The 13,808-nt window shown below is 44.5% G+C and overlaps 1 protein-coding gene across 1 annotated transcript in view; it reads left to right on the top strand.

The window, feature by feature from the left end:
- Nucleotides 1-13,257, top strand: part of RAB22A (RAB22A, member RAS oncogene family) — a 39,704-nt gene extending 26,447 nt beyond the window's left edge. Inside the window, exons 4-7 of the mRNA XM_019748570.3 lie at nt 5,716-5,787; nt 5,876-5,982; nt 6,593-6,702; nt 11,017-13,257. Coding sequence (XP_019604129.1) covers nt 5,716-5,787; nt 5,876-5,982; nt 6,593-6,702; nt 11,017-11,114 — 387 coding nt within the window. The 3' untranslated portion in view covers nt 11,115-13,257. The remainder of the gene's footprint in view (nt 1-5,715; nt 5,788-5,875; nt 5,983-6,592; nt 6,703-11,016) is intronic.
- The last annotated feature ends 551 nt before the right edge of the window (nt 13,258-13,808 follow it).

Genomic DNA, 13,808 nt, shown 5'->3' with positions numbered 1-13,808 from the left:
TCGTTCTCCACCGGCCCTGATCTGCCTCAAGCCCATCATCTGACGTTGTCAGTAGACATCGGTCTACCGACCTGTATTGGCAGCCTCACCGCAGACTGTGGGACCGCAGTGTCTGGTTCCGGCTGTGTTCTGGGGCCTGCACAGTGCCTGCCCTACAGCCGATGCCCACATAGTGGGTGGACCAATCAGCAGATAAACTCTTTGGCATATTTCTTTGTGTCCTGAACCACCACCTGTTCCCTTACTTGTTTATCTGCTGTGAGACTGTAAGCTCTTTGAGGGCAGAGACTGTCTTCATGTCTGTGCTCTCAGTCCCTGGCACACGATGTTGATGCCAGTGGATTTATGTCAACTGATTGCCAGCCCTACTTTGGCACATAGAAGGACAGATTCTCTGCCTGCTTTTACCATGTGAGTATTGCATGCCTCGAATTATAAATTTCTGGTATTTGCATATTTATTATTCAGTTCTCTGTAGTAATAAGATTCACTGTGGAACCAAAACTCGTCATAAAAGGAAAACCCTTTTAATGAACTGACCATTCAAATATCTTCCGCATTTTGACCCTTGCACCTGTTGCTACATGTAGTTTTGACAGACGGGTTGTCTTTCTCATAGCCTGGTTGTAATTACTGCAAAGTGATTTCATTGCATCAGTGAAGGTGATTTTTGGAGAACGTTGCAAATGTCACGCAAAGCCAGTGATGGTAGGCATCTTCTTAAATGAAGAGAAAAGTACTGATCAGGATGGTGGTACAAGTGCTGCAGAAGATAACAATTTGTGTATCAAAGGATGGAGAGGCCTAAGGAAACTGATGGAGTCCTCAAATAGTTTTGTAAAAATTACTCTTTTTTTTTGACTAGGAGAGTCAAAAATGAAATGAAAGCTCTCGTATTGCATTAGTATATAGTTTTATCAGAAGATCAGCTTTGATTTAGTATTCCTTCAGGAAACGAACTCCTGGTTGCAACAACAAACCTAAGATTTTTCAAATACCAGATAAAATGAAACTTGTTTTCATAATTTTAAATTTATTTTCTCAAGATAGAGCCTTTGTCAGAGGCTTTTTTCTCTATTTTCTACCCTTAAATTCATTTTAAGGGATGTTTTCCCACCAATCACGCTTCACTAACAAGGTTTCCTACAGCAGCATGGGGACCGTGCACAAATAAGCACCACAAATACATGTCATAAAGACGCCATAAAAGTGGCACCAACAATTCCAACGGTTGGTCTGGGATTATATAAAAGAAAGCTGCTTAACCAAAGTCAAGTAGACACTGCATCCAGTCCTTAAAGATTTATGGTCTTGAATCTTAATGTGGTTTCTCTTGATGACTGTTTCCAGAGGTGAGAGCAACAGGAAGGCATGGACTCGTTTACTGTCACAGCAGTCACGTGAGGAATCGTTCTCAGATCTAAAATCAGGAATAATTATAGTAGCTTAGTGTCACCAAGAGCTAAGGTCAGTGCTGTGGCCTGTGGGCCAAATCCAGCCTGCTGCCCGTTTTTGTAAATAAAGTTTTATTGGAACGCAACCACCACTCTTGCTTGTTTACATAGTATCTATGGCTGCTTTCACTCTTTAATAGCAGAGTTGAGTAGTTGGAACAAAGACCAAATGATTCATGAAGCCTAAAATATTTACTATCTGGCCCTTTCCAGGAAAGGTTTGAGGATCCCTAATCTAGAGTAGATTTGGTGCTGATGTCCCTTGAGTTTCTTTTTAAGCTGCCATCTTCTTTCTTCACACAAAAGGACACACAGAGTTTCAGTGTCAGTAAGGCGGAATGCCTTGTGATGGACTCAGCCTCCCACAGGCAATGGTTGTATGTATAAACTCTGCAGTACCCATTCAAAACAACTGTCTGAAGGCCTTCCCGGGCCACCAGATGCAGTCAGAGACTGAAAAGGGAACTCGGTTGGCTGATGCTCACTGTTTTGTGTCCTTTTCCCAGAGGACACTGCCCAGTCCACATGGCACAGGGTGACTAGGACTCCAGCAGAAAGCCCACCCTTTAGCTTGTGGTGTTTGAGGACAGAGACTAAGGCTGCCAGAGCAACTGAAAAAAGAGGAGGCAAATCCCAGAAAAGATGGATCCAACAAGGAGGGAAGCCCTCAAATCTGCTTGTAAATTCCCTTCGAGTCTTTTCCTGACTCCCAAATTGTGAATGAATGCGCAGGGGCGGCACGACAGGACCCACCAGGAAGCAGCAGCTAGAGGGATGGCAGCACTGAGTGGAGTCCAGTCCTGCCATGTGGGAGGGATTGGTAAACACCTGGGCTTCCACTGGAACTTCAGGGGACGGTGCTTAGGAGCAGAGACCCTGGCGGAGGACGAAAGGCAGACCCAGATCAACCTGCCCTGACCGCATGTGAAACCACCCTCAGGATGAGTACTCAGCAACCGGACCTCCCTGCCCTCAGAAGATAAAGATCGCTTAAGTGTGCACACAGATTGAAGGGAAAGGAGTCTTATCTACTTACTACAGATGGGGACTCTCCCACAGCATGGAAACTAATAATCAAATGGAAATGCTAAAACTGTAATACCTGAAATGAAACATCGACTGGATGGGTGACAAAAATTAACCAATCAGAAGAATGGAGAAAGAGTGGGAAAACAATGAACATAGTCTCGGTACCGTAGGGGCAAATTCAAACAATCTGTCATTTGAGTAACTGGAGACCCAGGAGTGAAAGGAGACCCAGGACAGGAAAAAAAGATGTTTTGAGAAATAATGGCTGAAAATTTACCAAATCTGATGAAACATACCAACTCACAAATCCAAGAATTTCAGCAAAGCCATAAGGACAAAGAAAACCACATCTTGTTATACCCTGTTTCCCTGCAAATAAGTCCTAGCCGGGCCATTAGCTCTAATGCGTCTGTTGGAGCAGAAATTAATATAAGACTGGGTCTTACATTAGTTTCTGCTCCAACAGACGCATTAGAGCTGATTGTCTGACTAGGTCTTATTTTTGGGGAAACATGTTATCATAAAACTGCTGAAAACCAAAGCGGAAGAGAAAAACTCTTGAAAGCAGCCAGAGGTGACAAACACATGATGTACAGGGGACAGCAATACGAGTGTGAGTGGTGGCTCACTTCCCACGGAAGCATTGGAGGCCAGATGACCGTGGAGCCGTATCTCTAAGGTACTGAAAACAAAAAGAGTCAGTCTGTCAATATGCCAAAATTACCTTTCAAATATGGAATCAAAGGAATGGCACTTCTAGAAAACTAGTGGCTGGGAAGAGGCAGCAGCAGCAGGTTTCTCAGGCCGAAGGGGATGACACCAGGTGGTAGCTCAGATGCACAGGGAGAGTAGTAACCACTGGAAATGGGGGATACAAACGTCTATCTTTTTGTCTTCTCAGCTTCTTTACAAGATTACTAGCTGTTTCATGCAAAAATTATAACATTGGATTGTATAGTTTCTAGTGTGTGTAGATTTAAAATATTTAACAACAGTAGCACATAGGACGGTGGGATAAAAGAATTAGACTTCCACCACACTCTTAATGTTTTCCCTGAGGTAGTACATTTTAAACTCTAAGTAGACTGGAAAAATATATTGTATTTACAACAGCAACCACTTAAAAAGTCATACAAGAAGGTATAGCTAAAAAGCCAATGGACAAACTAATATACTAAAATGAAATACTAAAAAAAATTCAGTTAATGCAAAAGAGGAGAGTAAAGGAAGAAGAGCCCTTTTTTTAATGGAACAGATATAAAGCAAATGGCAAAATGGTAGACATACTATCAGTAAGACCAAATGTATCAGTCAGTACACTAAACGTAAAGGAACTGAACGTTCCACTTAAAAGGCAGAGGTGGTCAGATTGGATCAAAAATCAGGGTCAGACCACGTGCTGCTTAAAAGAGGATTATCTTAAATAAAAACGGGGGTGGCTTGAAAAATAAGAGAATGGAAAAGGATATTCAATGCAAAGCATAAGCAAAAGGAAACCATTGTGGTTCTGTCAGTGGCAATAAATTAGATTTGAAGACAAGCGTTATTATCAAGGTTAAAGAAGGGTCTGATCAGAGGATCGTTGGGGAATGTTATGTTGATAGATACGTTATCTGCCTTGGGAGGGTGCTTCATGGATGTGCACATACCCATGTCATTTCATCCACACTTATGCTATTTATTAAACTTAAGCTCTCTGCACTTCTCTATATGAATGTTGCCTTCCAAAAACGCCTTGTTAGGATGTTGCCAGGATGAGACACCTGCAAGGAAAGCTAACGTCCGTAGCCTTTGTTCCCTGTGGGCCCATTGTCCTCCCCCATAGAAGTCAGTCTAGTCTTTCCACCCAGCAATGCACTTCCTCTTCTGTAGTATTTTCTTGTTTGCAACCTTCATTTTTGTTCTTTTTCCTCTCTAAAACATACCAGTATATTGTATTGGAAGCTAGCAGGCCTTCACCCCCGAGGCAGGCTGTTTCTCACAAAGACTACTTAGACTTCCTGTGTGTGGCCGGCCCTCTGGGTCTGGCTTTGGTGTGGCATCATCCCACTTGCAACAGTTCTAACCCACTTGCCCACCGCGCATGCTTGCCGACTGTGTGCGGATGCTGGCCCCAGAGCAAAACGGTGTACTAACCAGGCAGGCAGGCCGTCTTCCCTCATGGCGTTAGTCATAATTTCACTTTCTTCCCTTAAACTCAAATTCACGAGGAAGTTGCAAAGCCAAAGGTTAAGCCCCTTGGATAAGAAGTTGCAGACCCTTCTGTATGTGAATTGTACTGCACCCCAGGTGCTCACCTCTGGGGACAGCTCCTTCCTGTGCTGGGGGCTCAGCCACCAGAACCGAGCGCAGGGTGAGAGTCCAGTGGGGTCATATTATAGGTGGGGATCAGGTGCCAAAGTTGGGGCGTAAGACGAAGATCAAATACAGGTAAAAGTCTTGTCTTTAAACATTGCCATCACACTCCCTGAGCAGGACACATCAGCACATTCCGTAGGCCCAGGAAGCGAGAGCAAGTGGGGGAAGGGCTTGATCCTTTCCACGTTATATTCCAGTAAATCAGCCTCGCTGTTCAAATTGTTGTTCCTCTTCCTTTCCTCCCTCTGTGTGTCAGGTGGGGGAAGGGTGGTGGGTGGGAAGCAGCTGTGCATACAAAGTTAAATTCATGTAAATGAGATGAGAAGTGCCCCTCATTTGGTGTTGCCACCTGCACGGAGACATCGAAAAAGCGAGTCACAGACTCACCCAAGTAGCTAATGTGACCATGGACACACGGACCAGGAGCTTGTCTCTGTAGTAAAGTGGCATTTGGGTTACAGGTTATCTTCACGACACCCAAATGCAGCCACTTATCTGGAGAATTCGTTACAGCGTGATTTTTTACCTCCTCAATAGTTTGGGAAGCCAGAGTTTAAAGGACTGTTGAACAAATGAATTGGGGAATTAGAACACTGAGTTCAATTAAAAAGCCTTTTTAGCTGAAATAGTTGTTTACAGCACCATATTTAATTCCTGTAAAACTGTATTCTGAAGTATCTTCTGAGAGTTTCAGTATCACTTGAAAAGTGGTGCCTTTGGTAATCACTGCCTCATTTGCTTGAAAGCATCATGTCATCTCTGGGTTAAGAGAAAGATTGCCTTTTGTGCAGGGATAATGGGCTTAAAAGTCTAGTAAGAAATATATTTAACCACTTGTCCCGATTTTGTTGTTTCTTTCCCCCCTTCTCTGCAGTTCCGTGCCTTAGCACCAATGTACTATCGAGGGTCAGCTGCGGCCATAATTGTTTACGACATCACGAAAGAAGTAAGCCTCCTGTACCCTGTTCTTTAGACTGCTTGGCAACTCTCCTGGTGGCTTAGCGCTGCAGTGGCTCTCCTCCTTTGTGTTACAGGAGACGTTTTCAACATTAAAGAATTGGGTAAAAGAGCTTCGACAGCACGGCCCACCTAATATTGTAGTTGCCATTGCAGGAAATAAGTGTGACCTTATCGATGTAAGGTAAGTTATTAGACCAGGAGACGACAATGCTGGTTCTGTGTTCCTTTCTTTACTGAGCAATATCCAATATAAGAATCTTGCTTTTATTTTATCTCTGACATTGAAAAATTCCTTTCCCGTTTGTAGCTGGAGTCCTGAAGTTGCAAAGTAAATTAAGAGTTTGGACATTTGGAGCTAATTAGATTATGTATATAGACCGGTGTGTGATTTATTTAAACATTGGTTGCATTGAACTTAACATTTTCTGAGATGAGCATAGCCCCCAGCTCCCATGACATTGGAAATGTTCATGGGGAAAGTGTATTTTTAGGAAAGCGCACTCAGTGGCAATTTCTGTGGACCACTTCCGTAATTCCCACAGCGAGGACTTTACTTCGGGGACGACGAAAGCCCTGCCACTCCCTGGTCACCCCACTAGATGCGTGGCAGTAGGCCAGTTTCGTTTTGTTTCGCCACAGATGGGGTATAATTGGGGGGATCATGTGTAAGGGCTTCACCAGCCATTCCTGACACCCTGTGTCGTCATAAACCTGGTGAATTACTGGGTGGCTGGGGGTATCTTTAAACTCCTGACGGGTAGAATTTCTGATGTGCAACTGTTGCCTTCCAGAGAAGTCCTGGAGAGAGACGCCAAGGATTACGCCGACTCCATCCATGCAATTTTCGTAGAGACCAGCGCGAAAAATGCGATAAACATAAATGAACTCTTTATAGAAATTAGTGAGTATCTCTGTGCCTTACGGGTTTCCTCTGTGCAGGGCAACATGAAACAGAATTATCTTGCGGGATAAAATTCCCTCCTTACGCAGACTAGTCTGGTCTCTGCTATTGTTGTCAGTGGAACGAGATTTGAGACTGTCAGAGGGACAGCGGTTTTCCATCGTGTGGTAATTGCTGGAGAGCTGCTGCCTGAGGATGTGGCCCTTCTATTAAGAATGCTGCCTCTGAGGAAATAATGCCCAGGGCCCCAAGGTCATCTCTCCCTCTTTCTCTCTTGATGTGTTTCAATTAGCTATCCAAAGTCATTGCAAATTAACAAAATAAATACGGGGAAATGAAATGCATGTGGGATTCCACTATAAGCAAACCCTCAAAAATTAATACTAGGCGAGTAAAAGGTTAAGACCTCGTTCCCCACCCCTCCCCCTTCCCTTTCCAGAAGTGTTAATATGATGACACTGGATTGGGAGAGAGGCTGCTGCATACCTTTGGGATCCTCTACAGATTGTATCTATGTTTATTCATTTCATTCAAATTCATCAGAATGTTTATTGAGGACTGCTCCAGGCTGGGGGAGACAGCGTGAGCAAGGTAGGCAAGGCCCTATGCTCCTGGGGCTGATGTCCTGCAGGGACAGTGAACACAAAAATAAGTCAGATCCTTTCAGACAATGAGCAGTGAGAGGAAGAAAATAATACGGGACGAAGTGAGAGTGTCTGCAGGTGTCCAGGGAAAAGGCCTCTCTGGAGGTGAGATATTGGAGCTGAGATTGGCCTGAGCTGGCCGTGCACAGACCCGGGCTTCACGTTAACCGAACATGTCGGCTCTGCGGGCGGAGAACAGGAGAGAGCCGTCCAGGCACGTGTCGGGCTGGTGAACTCACTTGTTAGGCTGTGTCGTCTGGGTGGGTGTGAGGTTGCTGCAGCCGGGGGGGCCTGGCCGTCCTGTGGAGGAGGGGGCATGACTGGCAGCGCCCCTGGGATGGGGGGCGGCACAAAGCCCTGGTGCCCCTGACAGCTGACAGGTGTGGGCCCAGCTCCCACAGTGGGGCCACCCTGGGCTTGAAGCCTCTGGTTGCCCAATTGCTGGGGTTATTTTTGTTTTATTTTTATTTTTTGATGATTTTAGTTTGTTCAGAGAAGCAGAGATATGGATTTTATGTCACAGGTCCCATTGGTTCGATGTGGCCAAATGTAATTCAGATATTTCCAGAGTACCGTACAGCCCTGCCAAGCCCATCTGCGGCAGGTGTGGCCAGCGGGCTGCTGCTTTCCAGCCTGCAGTCCAGCCCCTTCGCTTCCACGGTACAGTCGCTATTTCCTGTCTTCCTGGACTGGAAATAGCAGTTACCCAGGTGCTGTCTTGCAAGGCAACGTGAGGCCGGTCACAGATTCTTCACAGCTCCAGCTAAAAAGTCTGTCAGTGTGTGGTGTCATGAGTGTGCTAGAATTATTCCCGCTTTTCAGTGTTGAAAGCGGGAAGGTAGTGAACTATACCAACAGTGAAAATTCATGTATCAAAAAGAGCACATATGTACTCATTTTAGCTGAAAAATAAAAAAATATGTGTTCACAAAGATTAGAAAAATTTAAAGATGTAAATTGAGTTTATAATTTACTGGTTGTTGTAAAACTGTGTTAGCACCGTGCCTGCCTGCTTGCTTTTTACTGAAATCGAAACGCCCCTGTCAAGTATAAAGCTCAAGGAATTGTCACACTAAGTACGCTGCTGTCATCCGCACTTACGTCGGGACCCAGGGGGTTCAGCGCACGTTCTCTGCCAAATGGTTCACTGTGGTGGGATCAGTTGGCACTTGCACCAGTGGGGTGTGGAAATGCCAGTCTCTGTTCTTCTCGTGGGGGTACTGACCTGCGTCTCCATGGCATAAATGAAGTGGAGCACCTTTCCAGGTGTTTATTTACGTTTATGTACCACCAGGGTAGCCTCTCCTGGGACGTTTTGCCTGTTTTCCCATCGGGTTACCTGCCTTCTTCTTAACGTTCATAGTTTACTTTGAATGTGAGCCAGTTGTTGGTTATGTGCGCTGGAAAGATCTACTGTGTGGCTGGACTTTGAGTTTTGGTTTTTTTTTAATTGGGGAAGGAGAACAGGACTTCACTGGGGAACAGTGTGCACTTCCAGGACCTTCCTCCAAGTCAAGTTGTTGTCCTTTCAGTCTTAGTTGTGGAGGGCGCAGCTCAGCTCCAGGTCCAGCCGGCGTTGCTAGTTGCAGGGGGTGCAGCCCATCATCCCTTGCGGGACTCGAGGAGGAATCGAACTGGCAACCTTGTGGTTGAGAGGACGCGCTCCAACCAACTGAGCCATCCGGGAGCTCAGCGGCAGCTCAGCTCAAGGTGCCGTGTTCAATCTTAGTTGCAGGGGGTGGAGCCCAGCATCCCCTGCGGGACTTGAGGAGTTGAACCAGCAACCTTGTGGTTGAGAGCCCACTGGCCCGTGTGGGAATCGAACCAGCAGCCTTCGGAGTTAGGAACATGGAGCTGAGCCACCGGGACGGCCCCCTGGACTTTGATTTTTGAATCAACTCCTTTGATGAACTGGAGTTTTTAATCTTAATAGAATCCCGTTTGTCCTTAGTTTCCTTTACGGTGAGCGTTTTTTTACTCCAGTTTAAGAAATCATTGCCTGTTTCTAGGTCATAAAGATGTTCTCTGCTTTTTTCTGCAAATGTTTCAGAGATGGCTCTGTTGTCCCAGCTGTATTTCCAGTATCCATTTGTTGAGAAATATGTAATGACCAGAAGCTTTAAAGCTTTTAAATGAATTGGCAGTTTATTCACAACAGCATGGGGAGGATTTGAAAAGTGGTGTTAGGACATAGTGGGGGCCACTTTCTGGTCATGCAGACACCGTGCCGTGTCCTGCCCACGCAGGTTTGCAGCTGCTCCATGCTGGAGGCTCTCGGCTTGGCGACCAAGGATCTGAGAGCTGGCAGAGCCCATCTCAGCCTTGTTCTTGCCAAAATGCGCGTGCCAGTTCATTCCGTGTTTTCAAAATACCTCAGTGCCAGGTACTGTGCTAGATAATCCTGGAAACAGAAAGATGGAGAAACAGGAGCTCTCCCCTCGAAGAGCTAAGGGTTGAATTTGAGGGAACAGTTGCGTAAACAAATACAGAACAGCGTGCTTCTGACGTCCTGATTGATTCCAGTGTGTGAGATGTTGGAGAGTTCCGAAGGGGAAGGGCGTCACGAAAGCCCTGTCTAAGAAACAACCCTCAAGTTACCAGGTGGGGACGTGATGGGTCAGCTACGGTTTCTCAAAACTGACGTTATGCTTTCTGGAGCAGTAAAGTGAAACCTGGTCATTCTCATACATTGTTGGTGGCAGAATAAAGTGGCACAGACTCTTCAGGTAGCAATTGGGCAGCATCTGTCAAAATTTAAACTGTACATCCTTCTTGCATGTGTGCTGGGTAGACCCTGGGAATACAGTGTATGTGTATGTGTCAGATAAATAGCCAGGAGTAGAACGGCTGCCCCAGCTCTTCCACTCCCATTAATTGACCCTACACAAACACTCAGGTTCATAGAGATACTTTTTACATCTTTGTTAATAGCATCAAAATATTAGAAACTAACAAAATAATATCCCCATTGACGGGGAATGGTTCAATAAATTACGGTGTATCCATATCATGAAGTTTCTTAGAGCTCTTAGGAAGAGAGCAGCAGCTCTGCGGGCACGCTGGTGGGAGGTCCCCAGGACACAGAATGAGAGCAGCGAGGTGGGGACAGTGCGCACTGTTTGCTCCTACTGGGCTTCAGAAGGGGACAGGTACAGGTGCATGGACCGTGCATGTCCGTGCACAGCTATCCCTGGAAGGTGGCCTCTGCCACATACAGGACAGGCATGTTCACATATACCTACTGAAAACAAGACGTTTTTAACATGCTTTTTTTTTTTTTTTTGGTAGTGAAAAAGGTTGTATAAATGCTATGTAATATCCTTGTTTGGGCCTTGAAATGGAAATAGAACGTTAACGGAAAAACTGGTGGCATCTGAAAACAAGTCGAGAGTTCAGTTAGTAACCATGTGCCAATGTTGAATTCTTCATTTTGACAAATGTCCCATGGTGACATGAGATACGAACATTGGGGGAAACTGGATGAAGGGTATACAGCAACTCCATATTATCTTGGCAACTTTTCTGTAAATCTAAAGTCATTCCAAAATTTAAAGTTCATTAAACTGTTTCTATTTTAATGAAACCCATCAGATTGCATCTACAGAACGGTTGTGTCTGAGAAGGAGCAGATTTGGGAAGTTAAAGCTCATTCCCTTCCCTCTTGGTTTAGGTCGAAGAATTCCATCCACTGACGCCAACCCGCCGTGCGGCGGGAAGGGCTTCAAACTCCGAAGACAGCCGTCAGAGCCAAAGCGGAGCTGCTGCTGACCGAGCCTCCCCTCAGGCCCCAGCACGCTGAAGGAGGTGGGCCTGAAAGCGCGCAGCAGGCTTTCACCGAGCCGGCTGGGGTCTCCTTTGCGCAAAACCAAGTCAGACATCGACCAGGTCTGTTTCCTCTCTGAAGACTGAGCAGTAATATTTGTGGACTTCTGTTATGTAAAGACTCTGGTGTACAAAGGGACTACACGGTCGGCTTTGGACCTCGCTGAAAAGGAACATGTAATTGTATGGAGGGTAGGATTAAATTGTGGAGTAGTTTTGTAATCAAGATTTTATGTAACATTTGTAAAGGGAAAATTAGCACTTTCGTGGTTCTTGAGGGGGAAAAAGACTTTGTGGAGATTATAATTTCTTTGGTTTCCCGTTACCACTGTTATCCTTTAAAATGTGGTAGGGTATCGCTAAGTAGAGGGATGGCAATTATTATTTGAAGCTAAAATGGGTTATTTATAGGACTGATGGAAATGATTTCATCCCCTCCATCTCCAAAGCACTTTTCATTGAATACATTAGCCCAGGATACACACAGTAAATTAACAATAAGAACAGATCGTGGCTCACCCTAGGTTTGCATTCTGACCTGTCATGTACATGTCACCAAACTCATTATTGGCACCTTTTTTAATAAGCTCTCATGATCAGGATGGTGGTGGTAGAGAAGCTGCCTGGAATAAATTGAATTGCATATGTTTAAAATGACTAACAATGGTTTAAAAAGGAGGAAAAAGAAAGTCGTGTAAATGCTGTCAATTTTTTATTTAACCCAAATATTTTGGTGATAAAAACAGTTATCTGTTGCTTAGCGTATGTAAAGTCGTAGTCTATATTTATGAGACCATTGCTTAAAAATTATTAATTATGTAAATACATTAATAAATTCTATGTTTCATCCAACACTCCATTTCATCTCACACCGTCTGGCGTGTGCCCGCCCAGTTTTCAGCCTGTCCACGGGGGACTCTTTGAAGCTCACTGATGCTGTGCGAAAGCGTGGAACACTCCGCTTAAAATCTTTAAAGGTTTCGCTGCCTTCCCTTGTACCCTCCCCCCAAAATCCCATCTGGAAATCAGAATACAGACATATGGCACTTTGACAAGCCTGAGTGGCCCTTCCTAGCCTCGGGGTAAAAAATGAAGCTCCGAGCGCAAGCCGTTTACCTGGTCTTGGTAATAAGTTTCTTTCAGCTTTTACAGCAACCTCAGACCGACTGCTTTAAGAGAGCTTTCCTTGTTAACAATTTAGCTTATCTTTCCGTTTCCTTTATTTTCTCCTGCCTCCGTTAGTGGTTAACACTCTTTTCCCTCAGGGAGCCTAATGAGGTTTTTAATATAATCTAAAAATAAAGCACTAAAGTGAAGTTGGTGAAAATTTGTTCCTGGTCTAATTTGGCACCCTTCCAACCTGAGTATTGTAAGGGAAGGAAATTTATAAGATTAAATAGGAAATGAAACAGCTTGAATTTCAAACTAAATTGTGTTTTCAGAGCTATCCTTAAACTGAACAGTCAAAACTTTTAAAAATAATTATTCCTTTGTGCACCCCACTTGATATGGGTAGATTTTAATGGGAAAATTATAACTCAGATTAAGTAAAAAACGATTCCCTTTTCCCTGGTGAATATCTTAAGCATTTGAAATTGTTTATTTTCTTACTGAAATCATACAGGAGGAATATAGCTAGTGAAATTTCTAACATTGTTTTGTTTAAAATACATGTGGCCTCTATAACCCCCTAGCATCTTGCTTCCTTCCCAGTGTGAAATTAGCAAGCTTTAAAAGAGAAAACCAGTGATTCCAGGGATGGGCTCTACCTGAAGGTGCTTTCACTTTATTTCATATACATCCAGATAGATCGGGCCTCTGGCCACTGCCGGGGTTTATCCCTAGCTTTCCCACAGCTGGGCCTCAATCCCCACCACAACAAAATAAAAACAAAAGTTGCTTCACTCACTACCGAAGAGGCGATGTATGTGTGGCCCTTTCTCTCTTGTTTTACCAAAAGATGACGCAAATCTGTGACCTTCACAATATTCCCACCAAAGCTGTCAGTCCATGCTGATGATTTCATGGTGTCTGGGTGCACAGGGAAAAGCAAAAGGCTTCCCTGCCTCTAATCCTGTTGTGACATTTACTGGATTTAGCCCCAGACAGGTCCATCCCTTCAGCCCGCTGCAGCTGGTCTCCCTTCATGATTTCTCATATGCCTTCCTATAGGTAGAGAGTGATTCTCTTTGGGTATAGCCACCTGTTTTATTAACAGAATGAATGACATACGGCACGATCCTTCGTGCATTTCTGGGGCCTCTTCCCTCATTTTCATCGGTCTCAGAAATTGACATGGCACTACTTCTCATGCAATATCTTTTTAATCCTCAAAGCAACAACAAATGACTATCTCAGATCCAAGATCCATACTTGATGAAACGGGAAAAATGTTTTCATTTATTTTGTTTGCTTATAAAGTGCAAAGATGAGTGTTAAGTCAGGAGCAGGGTTTGCCTTGGAACACGGTTTGGATACGAACCTCACTAAGCAAAGCTCCAACACACACTTCATGTATCCTTCAGTCTTACTCCTCAGGAGAGAGAGCTAGATTTCAAAGGAGTCGAGATATAAAAATTAATGCTTTTTAATCATTAACCCAACCATAAAAATCTTCTGTGTGGTTCCCTTATCACACGG

This window comes from Rhinolophus sinicus, chromosome 13, assembly GCF_057876585.1.
Source record: "Rhinolophus sinicus isolate RSI-liver-muscle chromosome 13, RSI-T2T, whole genome shotgun sequence".
Classification (NCBI taxonomy): domain Eukaryota; kingdom Metazoa; phylum Chordata; class Mammalia; order Chiroptera; family Rhinolophidae; genus Rhinolophus; species Rhinolophus sinicus.
The sequence above is the reverse complement of the archived record's forward strand: the minus strand, read 5'-3'. Positions and strand labels throughout refer to the sequence as shown.